The sequence below is a fragment of the Lygodium microphyllum genome, chromosome 18, assembly GCF_053477565.2.
Source record: "Lygodium microphyllum isolate KBCC chromosome 18, Lygodium_microphyllum_v1.1.10, whole genome shotgun sequence".
Taxonomy (NCBI): domain Eukaryota; kingdom Viridiplantae; phylum Streptophyta; class Polypodiopsida; order Schizaeales; family Lygodiaceae; genus Lygodium; species Lygodium microphyllum.
In genome coordinates, this window is record NC_141152.1 from 80,857,462 (window position 1) to 80,876,825 (window position 19,364).

At 38.2% G+C, this 19,364-nt stretch overlaps 1 protein-coding gene across 1 annotated transcript; it reads right to left on the minus strand.

The window, feature by feature from the left end:
- Positions 1-10,946: 10,946 nt before the first annotated feature.
- On the minus strand, positions 10,947-13,432 carry LOC148021075 (uncharacterized). The gene is made up of 2 exons (XM_087698926.1): positions 12,967-13,432; positions 10,947-11,696 (listed from the first exon to the last, which is right to left on the minus strand). Exons 1-2 carry the CDS (start codon positions 13,138-13,140, stop codon positions 11,121-11,123), a joined length of 750 nt encoding a protein of 249 aa, XP_087555052.1. The 5' UTR covers positions 13,141-13,432; the 3' UTR covers positions 10,947-11,120.
- Positions 13,433-19,364: the final 5,932 nt, after the last annotated feature.

Consider the following 19,364-nt stretch of genomic DNA (forward strand, 5'->3'; position numbering starts at 1 on the left):
TTGAGAGCAAGGACATGTGACACGTTGATTAAGATACGTCTCGCGTTCTTGAACAACAAGACCTTCATCGTTTTCCATTTTGTCTATGTTACGACAAACAATTTGTTTTTGTTATCATTCTTTTTTTCTTTCTTAAATTATTTGAGAAGGGATTTCTTCTCTTGTAACTCAGCAAAAATGAACGTATGTAAAGTCTCCCCCCACCCACACAGATTAACATATATATGTCGGAGTGTTTCCCGTCTCGTGGTGTTGCACTAGACCTCGCCACCACTCTCTCTTTGTTTTTTATCCATTCATTATCTCCTCTCCTTCCATCTCTCTCTCTTTTTCTCTTTCTTTATTATGTTGTATGTTTATTCCCTCTCTCTCATTCCTTCTTCTTTTTTCTCTTCCTCCCCCTCTCTCATTTTCTTTAACAATCACGACTACGACTACGATGAAGACCACGACCATGACTACGACCACGACCACGACCACGACTAGAACTACAACTACCACGACCATGACTACGACTACGACTATGACCACGACCACAACCACGACTACGACTACGATATGACCACAACCACGACCACGACCACGACTATGATGACCACGACCATGACTACGATTACGATGACCACGACCATGACTACAACTACGACTGCGACTACGACTATGACCACGACCATAACCATGACTACAACTATGACTACGACCACGACCACGACCACGACTACTACTACGATTACGATTACGATGACCACGACCATGACCACAACCGTGACCACGACTACCACTACCACTACCACTATAATAAACAAGAAAAGAAGAAAAAAAACAACAACAACAACTAGTACTACTATTACTACTATAACAATAAACAGGAAAATAAGAAAAAACTACTACTACTACAAAAAAAAAACAAGAAAACTAAATAACAATAAACAAGAAAATAAAAAAAACTACCACCACTACTACTACAAACAACAACAATTAATTTCCTTTTCTCTCTTCCTCTGCCTCTCTCATTTCCTCTCCCTCCCTCACCCTCACCCTCTCTTTCTCTCTTTCCCTATCAGGTTTAATGTTTTTTCTCTCTTTTTCTCTCTCCTCTCTCTCTCTCATTTTTTTCTCTCTCCTCTCCCTCTCTCATTTCCTTTTCTCTTTCTCTCCCTCCTCACCCTCTCCCTCTCTTTCTCTCTTTCCCTATTATGTTTAGTGTATTTTCTCTCTCCTCTCCCTCTCTCATTTCCTTTTTTCTCTTCCTCTCCCTCTCTCATTTCCTCTCCCTGCCTCACCCTCTCCCTCTCTTTCTCTCTTTTCCTATTAGGTTTAATGTTTTTTCTTTCTTTTTCTCTCCCCTCTCCCTCTCTCATTTTTTTCTCTCTCCTCCCCCTCTCTCATTTCCTTTTCTCTCTTTCTCTCCCTCTCTCGTTTCCTCTCCCTCTCTCACCCTCTCTCATTTTTCTCTCTCCTCCCCCTCTCTCATTTCCTTTTCTCTCTTTCTCTCCCTCTCTTGTTTCCTCTCCCTCCCTCACCCTCTCCCTCTCTTGTTTCCTCTCCCTCCCTCACCCTCTCCCTCTCTTTCTCTCTTTCCCTATTAGGTATATGGGTTTTTTCTCTCTTTTTCTCTCTCCTCTCTCTCTCTCATTTTTTTCTCTCTCCTCTCCCTCTCATTTCCTTTTCTCTCTTTCTCTCCCTCTCTCATATACGCTCCCTCCCTCACCCTCTCCCTCTCCCTCTCCCTCTCTCTTTTCTTATTAGGTTTAATGTTTTTTCTCTCTTTTTCTCTCTCCTCTCCCTCTCTCATTTTTTTTCTCTCTTTCTCTCTTTTTTTTCTCTCTTTCTCTCCCTCTCATTTCCTCTCCCTCCCTCACTCTCTCCCTCTCTTTCTCTCTTTCCATATTATGTTTAATGTTTTTTCTCTCTCCTCTCCCTCTCTCATTTCCTTTTCTCTCTTCCTCTCCCTCTCTCACTCACTCTCCCTGCTTCACCCTCTCCCTCTCTTTCTCTCTTTCCCTATTAGGTTTAATTTTTTCTCTCTTTTTCTTTCTCCTTTCTCTCTCTCTCATTTTTTTCTCTCTCCTCTCCCTCTCTCATTTCCTTTTCTCTCTTTCTCTCCCTCTCTCATTTCTTCTCCCTCCCTCACCCTCACCCTCTCTTTCCCTATTAGGTTTAATGTTTTTTCTCTCTTTTTCTCTCTCATTTCTTTTTCTCTCTCTTCTCCTTCTCTCATTTCCTTTTGCTCTCTTCCTCTCCCTCTCTCATTTCTTCTCCCTCCCTCACCCTCACCCTCTCTTTCTCTCTTCCCTTATTATGTTTAATGTTTTTTCTCTCTCCTCTCCCTCTCCCTCTCTCATTTCTTCTCCCTCCCTCACCTTCTCCCTCTCTTTCTCTCTTCCCCTATTATGTTTAATGTTTTTTCTCTCTCCTCTCCCTCTCTCATTTCTTTTTCTCTCTCCTCTCCCTCTCTCATTTCCTTTTCTCTCTTCCTCTCCCTCCCTCACCCTCACCCTCACCCTCTCTTTCTCTCTTTCCCTATTATGTTTAACATCTTTTCTCTCTCCTTTCCGTCTCTCATTTTTTCTCTCTCCTCTCCCTCTCTCATTTCCTTTTGCTCTCTTCCTCTCCCTCTCTCATTTCTTCTCCCTCCCTCACCCTCACCCTCACCCTCTCTTTCTCTCTTTCCCTATTATGTTTAATGTTTTTTCTCTCTTTTCCTCTCCCTCCCCCTCTCTTTCTCTCTCCCTCCCTCTCCCTCTCCCTCTCTCATTTCCTCTCCCTCCCCCTCTCTTTCTCTCTCCCTCCCTCTTCCTCCCTCCCTCTTCCTTTCCCATTTCCTCCCTCTCTCATTTCCTCTCCCTCTCTTTCTCTCTCATTTCCTCTCCCTCTCTCAATACACACGAATTATACCAAAAACAAGTAAAAGAGAGAGAGAAAACTCCCTCTCCCTCTCTCATTTTCTCTCCCTCCCCCTCTCTCTCTCCCTCTCTTTCTCTCTCCCTCCCTCTCCCTCTCCCTCTCTTTCTCTCTCATTTCCTCTCCCTCTCTCAATACACACGAATTATACCTCATTTTCTCTCCCTCTCTCTCCCTTTCCCTCTCTTTCTCTCTCATTTCCTCTCCCTCTCTCAATACACATGAATTATACCAAAAACAAGTAAAAGAGAGATAGAAAACACAAAAGCAAAGCAAGAATGGACAATGCACTCACCGTAAAGGCTCGAAGAAGGGTTTGGTGGCTCCTCTTCACGACGGCGGCTCCTCTTCGCCCTTCATACACCTCCTCCTCTTCTTCGCGAATGGTGGTGGTGGCGGCGGTGGCGGTGAGAAACTTTCTTTCTCTCTTTTTCTCCCTCTCAGCAAGATGCTCACTCTCCCTCTCGCTCTTCCTCTCGCTCTCCCTTTCGCTCTCTCTTTCCTCTGGGTACTATCACTATTTGCGTCGCAAATGTGATGCTAATAGCGACGCCGCTATTTCTTGTCGCTAATGGGCATCGCTATACCCTCATATCCTTGCAGTGACTTTCTCATTACAGTAAGTCTCAATAGTTGTAATGCACGTGGCCTTAGTAGTAGACAATGCCATGCATTTCTACATCCTAGACATCCAAGAAATAGCTCTTCTAGCAAAGGTGAATACATAGACAGAGGTGGACTTCCTATTTTCTATATGTCCTACATAACCACAATATGTATAGCCCATAACTCCAGTATCTTAGCCACCATAACAAATGCACATAACTACAATATCCTAAAGGTATCTCATGATACTCTTCAAAACATCCCTATGCCACCTTTCATCAAGGGGGTCACTCATGAATATATGTGTGCATTATGTGGTTTCAAAATAAGAAATTTTTAAAATATAAATTTTATACATTTTTTACATATAGAAGGGTTAATATAAATGGATTATTTATAGACTGAATAGAAAATGGTTGCACTTTATTCAAGAAAAAATCACAAATAAGGATATTTATAAATAGGCCTTGATGCACGTAATGTAGAGGATATACATATAATGAACCCCTTGAGTGTCACCATATAACAAGTCATAACTCCCACTATAAATGCTATGTCAGGTCTAGTGGCTATCATGCCATACATCAAGCTATCCACCATAGATGCATATAGGATTCTCGCCATCTCATCCCTCTCATCATTTGACTAGGGATAATCCTTGACTAACCTTCACATGAGAAGGTAATGGGCAGCTAATAGGCTTACCACCTTCTTGCATAATTAACTACTCAAGGACTTTATGAATGTACTCCTTTTGTGACAAGTCAAACATGTGAGAGACATAGCCCATGTTCTTCATCTCAAATATATTCTTGAGTTGAGTCTTCAAAGCATCTAACTCATCAAGAGCATTTCTAATAATTAGCATGTTATCATCATATAGCACAAAAATGATAAGGCTACCATCACAAGCCTTATTTATGTAAATACACAGATCAATATCACTATGGGAATAACCATGTGAATGTACAACGGTATCAAACTTATAATACTATTCCCTATATTTCTACCTAAGTACATAAAGACTCTTCCTCAACTTACACACTAGGTGTTCCTTGCCTTTTCCTCAAAATCCTTAGGCTACTACATATAGATATCCTCATGCAAGTCCCCACGAAGAAAATTCATTTTCACATCTATTTGATATATTAAGTCTAGATCCATTTATACAACCAAGGCCAATGCCAAGCATAGGGTAGTCATTCAAACCATCATAAGATACAACATCTCATTAAAACCATCTCCCTTCTCTTGCTTAAAACCTTTAGCAACCAATCCAGTCTTATATATTGGCCTTATATGCTAGTTTAAAACCCTTAGTAACCAATCTGGACTTATATGCTAGCTTGGAGTGACCAAGGGTATTTTTGAACTTGCTTCATGATATATGTCATGTCTCAAGCTTGACAAAAAGCCTTATCTCCACTAGGGACACTTGGATAATGATATGTACCATGTCTCTTTTGGTGATTCTGCATGGAAGATTACTCATGGTAGTCTTGTTTTCTCTCAAGATGCCAAGGTTGACAACCTCTATCCTTTACTTGTATCCATATATATTGATCATGCCTTAGCTGTGAATGATCTTCCTCATGTATCTCTTTGGGATCCTTGTCTTGGGCATATGACACTATATGGTAGGCAAACTCATAACTCTCATAAAAATTTTGGCTCTACACATGGGTGAGCCTTTGGGTCTTATTCATTTAGATATTTGTGGTCCCATATCATGTCACTCATTAGGTGGTGCTAAGTACTTTATGATGTTTATTGATGATTATTCACTTAAATTTTGGGTCTATCCTATTAAGCAGAAATAAGAGGTATTAGCTATATTTTGACACTTTCTTGCTATAATTGTTGGGCATAGGCTAGAATACCTACAATATGACAATGGGAGTGAATATGTATTTAAGGCATTTGAGCACTTTTGTCATGAGAGAGGTATTAAGCCTCATTTGACTGCCCTATACACCCCACCTTGGAATGGTATTGCAGAGTGCATGAATAGGATTATTAAAAAAAGAGTTTGTAGTATGCTTAGTCAAGTAGGCTTACAACAATATTTTTGGGTTGAAATACTTACTACTACCATCCATTTCATTAACAAATCCCCATAGATTACTCTAAATGGTCAAGATGCAAAGGAGGTATGTCCTAGTAAACTTCCCTTGCACACTTGCGTGTCTTTGGATGTGAGGATTTCTACCATATTCCCAAAGACAAATACAATAAGCTAGATCCAAAGTCCATCAAATGCATCTTTCTTGAATATGGTGATACATGTGAGATGGAAATCAACTCTACAAATGGAGCACTAGTACCAAATTGCAATCTCACGTCAATTGTATTAATAATATCTAATGCAATGTCATCTGCTAGCCTAACCAAACTTGTGACAATATCTAATGCAATGTCATCTGCTAGCCTAACCAAACTTGTGACAATACAGTATGTATAAAACCAATGATATTGTAGGAGGGTAAAATGAAATGAAGCTCTTGAATCAAGAAGCTAATACTAAGAGTAAGAAGATAGAGCATAAGTCAATTGAGTAGCATCAAGTGATAAAGAAACAAGTGTGTAGTAATCTAAGTTGTACTCCAATGCATTTATCTATTCTATCTTAACACTAGACTTAGGAAACATGCTACAATCATTCAAATATTTGCCATTATCTTGCTCTTTTCCTTTTCATTTTTTGCACCTATCATTGGACATCTTATGGCATATCGGCCGTATGTGACCCTATTTCCCACAATAATGACAAGTAAGACAGGATTTAGAACCACATGACTTGCTTCTTGATTTCCCATGAGACTTAGACTTGCCTTGTTCAATAGTGAGTCTCTACCATGATTATTATTCCCATTACCATCTTGTGTGCCTCTCACAGTGATTGCATGGGAAGTATGGGTTGTATCAATATTCTTTTTGTTTATATTCTTAGTAAAAGAAAAGCAACCTCTACATCCTTGAGCTCAAAGCTATCTTGAGGAGAGTTTGCACTCATAGTAGTATGGAATGTATCCCAAGATTCAAGGTAGTATGACAAGAAAAAAAAGATACTTGACATTCTCCTCAAATTTAAGGCCCTACGAAGTAAGCTGACTTAAAATGGAATGATGAGAAGACATTGAACTCCCTTCCTTCATGCAAAGATCCATGAGTAATATAATTAAGTTGCAAGACTCTACTTATCATAGAGATCACAAATAATTTTCCATAATGCATAAGTATCACCCCTCGTCTTAATCACATTAAAGTATATGTACTTTTGACAATGATAAAATGATGGTAGACTTACATAGCTCATCAAGCTCTTCCCATTCCTCTACACCATAAAGTTCTAGCTTTTGGTCCTCTAATTTCAATGGCTTTGACTTGCTTCTTCTACACCAATACCTGCCAAATCTGAATCTTCCAATATTGGGAGTTATTACCATCCAACTTCTCTATGTTGAAGATAGCACTATCATTGGAAGCATTTGAAGCACTTATCATTATGTTTGCCAAATAAAGAGAGCATGGGCTATTATACCAAAACCCAATCCAAAAAGAGTATAGAAAGAGAATGATTGAGCCAATAGATTGCTATCGATAAGCAAGAAGCACTAGAGTGGTCAATACAAGCATGTGCTCTCAAAAGAATTACTCAAAACTGATTTTCAACATGGTTGTCCATAAACTTGTAATAAGTAGCATATAAACATGAAAAAGAATAAGCTCTCACTACCAAGAAGATCCAGGTGGCAATCAAGATGTAGAATGCAACTAGCAGTGTATTAGAAACCACTGAGAGTACCATATCAAAATATCCAAGGTGTCAATTACATATATGCATACCACAATGCATGCCAAGCATGCATCCACCACTAACAACCCACTAACAATAAGTGGTAAAATGTATCAAATCAAAGCCCACAATCATAAACTCTACAATGATAGTATATGCATAAACCAAGAGAGCATAAGTAAGTCTCCCACTAACTCAAAAGAACTAAGCTATGTGTTAAAAAAACTAAGTACTTTCATTGGAGCAAATTTAAAGTATCCAAACTAGCAAAGGAAGCTCATGCATAGATTTCATAGCATCCATGTGCCCAAGATATATCATGTATATATTTGCGAGCATATACCTTTAATAAGTCTTCAAGCCCGCAAGAGGAAATCACTAAAGCAAATAGCAACTACCCAAACACAACCTATCCAAGATGTAGAGCTTAACACAACCATATCTAAGCATAAACAATAGTACCAAGCATCAACATAACCATATAGCATACCCGAATAGCATGTAGGCATTCAATATATAGACATTAAGTTATGTGAAATATAGAACTAAATATTGTGTGGAATCACCTATGTGATTACTTAGATTTGTCATTCTCTTCTTGCCTTTTGTTATGGCCAAAATCCAAAAGTGTTGTCAAGCTACCATAATTGTCCATGACTTCTATAGCTATGGCTACTTCTCAACTTAATAAGCACTCAACAAGGCTTAGCTAAGCCTTGGAAAGATCCTTAACCAACTGGAACATGTATTGAAGGTAGGAAAGCCAATGTATACCTCAAATAGGCTGATATGGGGTTGCCATGAAAGTTATAAGTCAAGCTCTCTTCTCAAGTTGAATGCAATATCAATGAAGCTCCTTGAATGCCTACTTTGATACCATCAAAAGGTGGAGCAAGAGTGGAAGCACAAAAAGAAGCAAGAGATATGGAGAGAGAGAGAGAGAGAGAGAGAATGTGGGAACTCTAATAGTCACAATGTGTGGTGTGTTGTCTTCCCTTATTCTATTGTCTTGAATAAATATTAAAGTGATAATGACAAGTGGCCTTCACCTACAACATACATGTATGCAAGTGGGTAAGTACAAGTAAATGTAGACGGCTAAGCACAAGTGGCCTCTAACTCATATGCAATATAGTTATCATGAGTTGTGTATCAAGAAGAAATGTATTTTTCAATAATTATTATATATGTGTAAGTCATGGCTTAGAATAGTGGTTGATTTATATAGTAATCCATATAGCATTGCATATACATGGTCATATTTCTGTTTGTACTAGTCATGTAGCTATGTATGTCAGTGCTCATGTATCGTAGGTATCATCTCCTATCTATAAACTAGGAATATTTCTTCAAACTATAGCTTGTATAGCATTGCATATGGCTACATATGCCAAGTCATATAGCAAATGTAAATAGCAAGTGCATGCAACAAGTCTTATAGAAATTAGTATATTTTTGTATAATTTCATATGGCTATTTATGTCAATTCATACAATTATATACAATACATATAATTTTACCTGTTAGGTCACATACATGTCAAATAGTAGTTCATGTATCTATATTAAATCAAGTCCTTTAGTAATTCATATGTATCTCATGATGATTGAAGCTCTTAACCATCATAAATCATGTCAATTGTATGAATATTCTATATGTTTAGTATTTTTAGCTCATATGCATTAGCTGTATTTTCAATTCAATAGTAGGTCATAATCCTATATATGTCAAGTCATTTTATAGCGCATATGTTTATTTGCTAATTATTCATTTCTTAACCATCATAAGTCATGTCATTGTGTTTCCAGTTCAAATACATTTCATTGAGTTTACCTTCTAAAAGAGCTTTAGTTTGATTTTTAAAAGGCTGTTCTTTGAAATTAACCAGAAAGTGTTGTTGTATTAATCATAAGGATCTACGTTATAGGTCATACTACTATATATGTCAAATCATTTTACAATGCATATGTATCTTTTCTAATTATTCAGTTCTTAACCATCATAAGTCATGTCATTGTACGAATCATTTCTATACATGTATTTTTCAATTCATATACATAAATCAATGGCTATGTAGCAAGAATTATGTACTCTTCAAACACATGGTATGCTTAGATTTTTGGAGGTGCACCCATTGAGGCTAGTGCTGAATAGGGGTAGTGCCTCCCCTAGGAGGGGTCTCAAAGAAACACCCCTCACCCAATGATAAAGGGGTTTCAGAAGAGCACCTCTCACCCAATGGTAAAAGGAATATCCCTTGGAATATTTCGTGACCAACAATGAAGGTTAATAGGTATGTGGATTAGGCCAACTTGACTACCTTTGTGGGTTATAAAAGGAAGACCCCCTCAAAACCATGATCATCTATCTTTTATCTAGTTAGAGTTCTTTTAACTATCCTTAAATTCTCCACCTAGATTTTTTATATTTCCATCTAAGCTTCATAGTGGAAGTATGACTAAATAGAGCCATATTTGTATATGTCTATTTGCAATTATAGAAATCTCAATTATTTCATATTTTTCTATGTACACTTTATTCCTTGCTCAGGTTTTATATGTTGTGTTGTGTAATCTCTACAACATAATGGAATGACTATACCACCAAGGTTGGCAAAGAGTACAAAAGAACTTGTTGTATTGATTCCATGTTTCTATTTTATGGTCTTTACCTATGATCATGTAACAAAATAATTCGCATGATTGAATAGAGCCATATTTTTATACGTCTATTTGCAATTTTAGAAAATTTCCTATTTTTCTATGTTATTGTCTATTCCTTGTTCAAGTTCTATATGTTGTGTTGTGTAATTTTTGCAACATAATGGAATGACTACACCACCAATGTTGACACTAGTTGTATTGATTCCATGTCTCTATTTTGTGCTCTTTACCCATGATCGTGTAACAAATGAAATTTGCAAACACCAATCAAGGGCACTCATTGATGACTATAAGAGGTGAGAGAGAAGTGTAATCGCCATTTTCCTTTTAGATTACACACATATGCACTCTACTTACAAATCAAAAAACTATTTGATTGAGTTCTACTTTGGGGTCTTGGGTCAAGAGATTAGTATCTAATAGTTAGGCAAGAAATGTCAAAAGGAACATAGTTATCATACTACCCCTAATACATCACCCATGCACACAACACACTCACCCACACACACACATGCACATAAATCAATGTGTATCCATGAAACATACCACCTAACACTATGACAGAGAGAGGGGGGTGACCGTATGTGTCCATGTATGCATGCATGCGTGCGTGCATGCGTGCATGTGTGTGTGTGCCTATATACAAATGCACATTGTTCATGTACACACACACATGTAGTCAATCATATACCATTGCCTCTAATTGAATGACTGTAACTACTGAGTTTTGTAGTTTATAATGTCCATGATATGAATATAGTTTATTTTTCATGTGTATATCTACCACGTCATGTCCTTAAAAGAGAGTGACAAAGCAATTTTGTTAACACATGCTATATATGTGCTAAGAAGGTTCGGTCATGCTATCTATTTTATACATAAAATTTTATTTCCCTTCTCAATGGAAACCTTAGTGAATCAATTCAACCTTGATGTGATACTTATTCTCCTCAAAAGTTATTATATTTTCATGCTAGTAGACATAAACAAAGGATGAGCATGTATTCATGTACATAGCTTTCGTTTATGACACAAACAACACTTATATCGGTCACAGATGTTTACACTCAAATAGACATCCAACATAAAGAGAGAATTCCATGTAGTTTTCTCTATATATGAAGTGGATTGTGATTTAGATAATTCCATTTCTATGAACGATCATCTATGTGCTCAATGTTGTCATCAACCTTCTTTCTTCCATTCATGTGGTCTCCTGCACTAGCATCTACTTCCACAAAGTCAACATAACAAAGACATTGTAGTAGTATGAGTGAGCATAAGAACATGGCTATGGAGCCCAAAAGCCAAAGTAATAAAGGAAAACCCACATACAAGGTACGTGAGCCAACTGATTTAAGGATGGTTCCATGCTCTAGCAAATTAACAATATAGCCTTCGGTGATGAAATGATTGGTGGTATCTAGAGGGGTGTTGAGGGGGATGTTGAACATGTAATTCACATGGTTGAGGAACCTTATGCTTTGGATATGGCATAGAAATGCAAATAAGAAGCATATTAGAACAGAAAGGGATTTAACAATCCCTAATACACTCGTGTTTCCAACACCAACCACCACTAAGGGTTGCTGGTTCAGAGTGTTAGCCAAGGTGAAGTAGCTAGCCAACCCTGCTATTAAGAGCACACTTGTGGTGGCCATCAAGGTGGACTCCATGATGCTATTACGTATAGTTTGGATAGCCAAGACACTATTATTACAATCGTCCTGCACCAAAACCAAGGCATCAGTAAGCGAGTGTGATGAATGCCATAAACTTATAAATAATATGTAAATATAAGTGCAAATAGGTCACCCCTTGAAAATCCTCATTTGGTGAGAAATCCTTATTGGAAAAAGAGTTTATCATATTATTTCACAAGTACTAGAGAGAAGTAAGTATCACTAGTTATCCCCTATTTCAAAGGCAAATTATCATTAATAGTAAGAAGGAAAATAACACTACCTACCATATATTTGAAATAACCATTGTTCACGGCAATCATTAGAATCCAAAGTATTGTAATATTGGGCAATCTTGATCTATCAATCTTATTATCAATTGACATAGTATTGCATAGTAATACTCGTTTAGAGGTTTGGGAAGGGGGAAAGAGTAAGGAAACATGACACATGGACCCTTTGTGTATAGAAATCTCTGACTTCATAAGTCCCTTTATAAGACAAGGGGGTCAACTATAGAACACCTAATGGAGAGATGTATTTTTGGGGGGATTTCACCTTTTGCTTTTTTTATAAAAAGTCTAAACACATAAACATATAGAGGACATCAAGAGAAATTGACGAGTTTGACATCAAATTTAATAACTTTTAAAACCTTATATATAGTTTTAAAAACACAATTTTAGGGGGTTTCTCAAGACATCGGTACACTTGTGAGCCAATAATATGATACATTTTAACAAATCAATGAGTGACACCAAAGCAAGATTCTTAGCATATTCCTTTTTGTTTTGGGGTCACATGACTAGCTCCAAGGTGTTTATTGTTTGGCACCCAATTTAAAGTTGGCCCTTATCCTATATGAAGGCTTCATGTAAATGTTAGTTTAGGAATCCCTTTTTGCAAAGCACACATGAAACAACCACCTATGTACCCCAATTGAGGGCTAACATCTTACAAAATAACCGACTAGTGATAGTCTAGTCAATAGCATGGGTGTACAAGTAATGGCAGGTCTCAAGTTCAAAAATGTGTGATTAAGCAACTCTATAGTGTCTTCATCTAGTAGAGGTGGAGAGATGGGATGAAGCCCAATCACAAATATCACAATTGAATTGATCATGCTTTAATAATAATAATAATAATGATAACAATAACATATTACAAAGTAGTCAAGTAAACTAAGCGCTAATGGTGATCGTAATTAACCGTATGACAAGAATGATAACTCTATGATGGATAGGAGAGATAAGATTTAGTGCTCAAGGCTCGTGTAGTAGTGAAAGAGTGTATGATGATAGGATGGATGGCTTACACGGAGCATCTCTTTCACCCATAGCCTTCTGGCCTTGTGGTTCACACCCATGGCTGTCTGGCAGGGCGAGCGCTTGACCTTGAAGAAGAGGAAAGCATGGTAGCCGAGCAGCATGAGGACGGCAGAGGGGACTAGGATGGCGTCGATGGCAGCTGCAGGCACGGCCTCGGCCATAGCTAGCGTCTACTACTGAGCTGAGGCTGAGAGAGAGAGAGAGAGAGAGAGAGAGAGAGAGAGAGAGAGAGAGAGTGTGTGTGTGTGTGTGTGTGTTTTACAGCAGTTCTATCGAGGGAGTGCACACTGACAGTGAGTAATCGAGACGGCCATAGCTAGCGTCTACTACTGAGAGAGAGAGACAGTGTGTGTGTGTTTTACAGCAGTTCTATCGAGGGAGTGCACACTGACAGTGAGTAATCGAGATGGCAATGGCGATATGCTGCAAAGTCACGCCTTTAGCCCTGAGTTGGTATAGACACTGTCGGCCACCCCCTCTTTCTTTATTACCATCTTTTTTCTTTTGTTTTATTATGAGTGACATGACCCCCAGCCTAAAGGCGTTCTTACCCTTAAGTGAGCAAGTCATAACTATCAAGAAAGCAACCATTCAATTTGTTTGCAGCTATTCATTGGCTGAGATTGCTTTGGATTATTCAAATGGATAAGCTATATAACTTTTTAATCTAACAAATATGGGCTGGGTTATCCAAGAAGATATCATCATTGACAAGTTCAAGATATTCAAGTACTTGTGCAATCACTTTCATGGATTTCGAACATGTGTGCTTCATGGGTTGTTAATCATATGCAACTTGTTCCTCTGTGGAAGATATGTGCAAGAGACATGTAGGGCATGCAAAGGTTCTTTTTGAGTTTTGCAAGAATTGGATGCATTTCGAGTTTGTGACATTTTGGACGTGTTTCACTACAAGAGATTAGGGGCTTTTGCATTGCAATCAAAATCAAAAGTACTGCATAAGCGACACAATTAAACAAATTCACATAGATGATGCAAAAGTAATCACACATAAATGCTGGCTTTTGTGACATATATAACAGTGTATACAAACTAGAAAATGTTGCTTATGCAACCTTTTTTAAGTTTTCCCATAAGCAAAGCTTTCAGTTATAACATTTTATTGTGAGCTACATACGGTGCATTTCATCATCATCATCGTCATTGTCGTCATCATCATCTTTGTTAGCAAAATTGAGGAAGGAGCTATAGGGTGACTAGAGCATCAAGAGTAAGCTTGCAAGATCCTTGGATCATTACTACACATCAAGATTCATCCAAATTGCAACAAGCAACAAGAAAGCAAAGGTTAGTCGCCCTACATGCATTTGGGTGATTGTATACATAGAATAGAAAAACCCAAAAATATAAGGAAAGAAATGTTCTCATTCTATGCATGTAAAATCATTTACTTGAGCTCTACCAATACATTCACATGTATAAAATGCATTCCAGATTGAATATATAAAAGACAAACCAAAAGGCTACAACTTTTAAATATACAGCCTTCATAAACTGCTTATTCATCAAGTAGGCATGTGCTGGAGTTGGTTCTCTTAATAGGATATTGAGTAATTGGATCAAAATTATATCCACTCCCTAGCTTGAAATCTTATCATATGCTTATAAAAGAAATAATATGAGTGATTTGGTTGCATACTTTTTATGGATTTTTCTCATATGCTATTGTTATTGGTTGGTTGGATATACTTGGGAATGCTTGTTAGACCTACATACACCACTAATGATTGTGAAATATATATATAAGCATTGCTTGAAGTTAAACATTATGTAAAAGGTTTTCTTGAGTACAAATGGCAAAGACTTCTAATCGTGAATCTTAATTTCCAATGTATTTGATGTTATTGTCTTACTCTGAAAAGTAAAGGATAGTGTTAGAATTTATATTGTATTCCAAAGGCATTCTAGCACATAGATTTTGATTCTTGAGACGTAGACAGGCTTACATGCACATCCATAAGGTAAAATCATGTGTGATCAACTCTTTCTGCCCAAATTTCACCTCTTACATAGTGTTTCGGAGCTTACATCAAGCATCTAGTATAGTGTTACAGTCTATTTGATCATATTATGCTTTGCTTGCTTTAGATTTAAGTTGGTGAATTTTAAATGTTGGCCCTTGGAAGAGGTTTTTTGGACCTTCATACAAGTGGAATAGTCATAGAAATGATAACTTGAGCTTACGAGTACATGTCTCATCACCTAGTTAGGGTGCTATTTGATCCTCTAGATTGTGTTGAACTCTAGTCTTGGGTTTGTTCTTGAGAATAACCCCCAAAATTTTATTATTTCTTTAAGAGGTGAATCACCTCATGTAAGTTTCAACACTTAACATCCACAAATAATCAAAGTGAGCCATATTGCATCTTGTTTTACTCGAACAAGGCATTGTTTAGCTAGTGCATGTGGTCCTACTCAAGAGTCTTCAAAATCCATTCATCGCCAAACTTTTCCTCCAAAATATCCCTAGAAGTGAACCACTTGTTTCAACTTAATAAAACTATTGCTTTGGCTTTTGCTGCATGCCTTTCTCTTTTCCTACACAATTTAATTTGATATTTGTATATCTTGATGTCTTAGACCTTGGTTTAGTAGTAGATTCATGCCACTTTGATCTATCACAATTCATATATGTATTAGAATTGTTTCCAATGTTTTAAAATTTAGCTTACAAATTAGACTTGGAATTTAGAGTCTGAACTCTTTTATGATTCATGGATCTTCACTTTGAAGTTTGCCATTAATATTACTTTGAAGCTCAATATATGATGCATTTTTATTGTAATTTAAAAGTATGCAATTTATATTTTCTTGTAAGATTAGGACCACATATGATTTGACCCCAAGGGCTGAGCCATATTCCAATCATACTTGTGTACCTATATGCATTTGTCATATTGAAATGTATAGAAAAGACGGTGGTTATTGGTTTGTGTGGAAACTCATTAGTCCATGCCTCTTGTATGGTACTACATGCTAGCTAACCATTATTAGTTGTAGCCCATCACTCAAGCATTTCCAAGAAATGTTGAGATATTGAGCTCCACTCGTGATACGCCAGGGTGACCGTTGTGTATTTATGTCACCGACTTGTCAGTTGCAGATGCGGTTGGTACACCGCCCCTGAATAATAGCTACATGATAGCTATCCTTATCTACTCTAGTTCGTGGCTCAGTTAGTATGCCACCTTAGTTAGTTGAGTTTGGTTTGAGACCCATATCTAGGGTTCTTCTATTTCTTTGTACTAGAGTTCTTTTTTTGGCTTACACAACTAAGAAGAGGAAAACTATTTTCAGCCTCCACTCTTGTGTGTATTCCCCCATTGTGCAAGCAAGAAAGCTACAAGTGAGACTCCTTCCTTCTCTCCCACAATCTTGACATGGTATCAGAGCCTTGTTCGTGGTAAGGAGCTCAAGAAAGCAAGCCAAGCTCGCGGTGTTCTGGTAAGAGGAGCAGTGTTGCTTTCATTTTCTGTTTTGGGAGCAGATCTCTGCAGGTAGCACAGCCGGAAATTGCAAGAGTGCATTGTCTCAGGTTGAGACGCCCTTCGCGGTGAAGCAAGAGGGCAGTATATGCTGCGGGAGATGGCTTTAGCCCTTGGTGACCTTTTTTTTTTATTTGAGGCCATTTCGGGGCCTGTTTTGGAGGCGGAAGTTTTCCGCACGCAGTCAGGAAAAGGCCCAGTTTTATGCTGTGCGACCACTGTTCTACAGGTCGGTGAAAAGTTACCACAGAAATTGCATCGTATGCTTATGTGCAGAGACATTGGGAGTTACAGAATCCTCCTTGATTCCTGTTTATGCAAAATCGTCACTAGGAAGTGACTATGTGGTCAAATACCACTTTCGCCAGTTTTGCAGATTTGCCCTTGTGAGGGTGAAGCTGTGTTTTTTGCAGTGACAGAATTTTTTGCAGTATTCTGTAATGGCGTCTGATTCTCTTTCACAGATTGTCACTGAAAAGCTTGACAAGAACAACTTCCAGGCATGGAAGTTTAGAATGACGAATTTCCTTATGGGAAAAGGATATTGGGAATTTGTTGCAGGAAATGAAGAAGAACCAGTTCTTCCTGATGTTCCCAATCAACAGCAAATGCAGGCATTCAAAGCATGGCATGAGAGAGCCAGGAAAGTTATGTACTGGCTGTCTATCAGTATTTCAGACTCTATGATTGTGCATATTCAGGATGCAAGTACGCCAAAGGAGGCGTGGGATACTTTATCAAAAATGTATAGCACAAATACGCAAGCCAGGAAAATGCAGCTCAAGCAAGAGTTGCATAATGTGCAAAGAGAAAATATGAGCATCAATGACTACCACATGAAGGTTAAGAAGATTGCAGATGCACTTGCTTCCATTGGCTCGCCAGTGGAAGATGATGATTTAGTTTCTGTGACCTTGAATGGTCTAGGAAAGGATTATGCACAGTTTCGGACATCCATTTCAGTTCATGAAAGATTTCCTGATTTTGAGGAGTTGATTGCTCTTCTAATTTTTGAGGAGCAGAGAAATGGTGGTGCATCTTCTTCAGGAGGAACTTCAAAAGAAGTTGTCTTCTACTCAAATGCTGGAAGAGGTAGAGGCAGAGGTAGAGGAGGCCGATTTGGAGGCCGTGGTAGAAATCAGAATATGCAGCAAACTCAAGAAAACCAGTCCTATGGAGGAGGACGTGGTAACTCTAGAGGCAGGGGGAGCCAAAGAGGTCGTGGTGGATGGCAAAGAGGCCAAAATGCAAACAGTAATGTTGAATGCTACTACTATGGTAAAATGGGTCATATGGCTAAAGACTGCTATAAAAAGCAGAATGACATCATGAATAGAAAACTGCAACAAGGGAATTATGCATCTTCTAGTAGACAGGGTGATGACAGAAATGAGCACTTGTTTATGGTGCAGCACATGAACAATTTTGTGACAAGTGCAGAAGAAAGCAATGATGTATGGTATGTTGACTCAGGTGCATCAAACTACATGACAGGTCATGCAGAATGGATGGAGGATGCAAGAAAAATGGAAAAACCAAGATTTGTGAAGACTGGTGATGATACTGCACATCCTATTGTGCAGATTGGAAAATTCCCTTGTCTATGCAGGATGGGAAAAAGAAATACCTGTCCGATGTATTTCATGTCCCAAATATCACCAAGAATCTGGTTTCTGTTGGTCAAATGGTTGAGCAGGGCTTGCAGGTCAGATTTAATCCTCATGGATGCTTTGTTGAGGATATGAAAAATAAAGGTCGCTTGACAGCAAAAGGAAAGAAGAAGGGCAGAATGTTTACATTGGATGCAGACATGTCTGAATTGAGTGCAGCAATGTTTGCACATGGGACCGGTGTAGTTGCAGATATTGATATCTGGCATAAACGCATTGGTCATGTTAATATACAGCGACTTAAATCAATGCAGGCCCAAAATATTGTTGCAGGATTGCCAACATTCAAGGTTGCAGAAATGCATAAGGTATGTGAAGCCTGTCAGTTTGGAAAACAGGCAAGGAAACCATTTCCTAGACATGTTCAAGAGAGTAAAAAGCCATTGGAATTAATCCACTCTGATGTGTGGACTACTAAAGCTGCATCTCTTGGAGGCTGTCATTATTTTGTCAGTTTTATTGATGACTATAGCAGAAAAGTTTGGATGTATTTTATGAAAAAGAAAAGTGAAGTTTTTGGGCATTTCAAAACTCTTAAAGCTATGGTTGAAAAAGAAACAGGCCTGCAAATAAAATGCCTAAGGTCAGATGAGGGGGAGAGTACCTCTTAAATGAGTTTGCAAGGTTCTTGCAGGAGCATGGCATAAAGCAGCAATATTCATGCAGTCATACCCCACAACAAAATGGAATTGCAGAAAGGAAAAACAGGCATATTGGAGAGGTATCTCGTGCCATGCTCAATGAAAAAGACCTGCCAGATTTTTATTGGGCTGAAGCAGTTGCTACAGCAGTCTACATAATGAACAGGACTCCCACTGCAGCAATACATGGAATGACTCCAGAGGAGAGGTATACTGGTAGGAAACCAGATATTTCTCATTTGAAAATTTTTGGTTGCATTGCCTATGTACATGTGCCAGATGAGTTGAGATCCAAGTTGGATCCAAAAGCTGAGAAGTGCATCTTTATTGGTTACTCTCTGCAGCAAAAAGGGTATAGATGCTATAACCCTTCTACTCGTAAGTTTACAGTGAGCAGAGATGTTGTTTTTGATGAGATGAGTAGCTGGTATAAACCAGTAAATGTGATTGATGATGTAGATGCACAAAATGGTAATGCTGCACAGAATTCACAGCAGAAGTCACAAAATATTAGTGGACTTGGAGCGTCCTCTAGCAGTGGTTCACATTCTTCGCCATGGACAGGCAG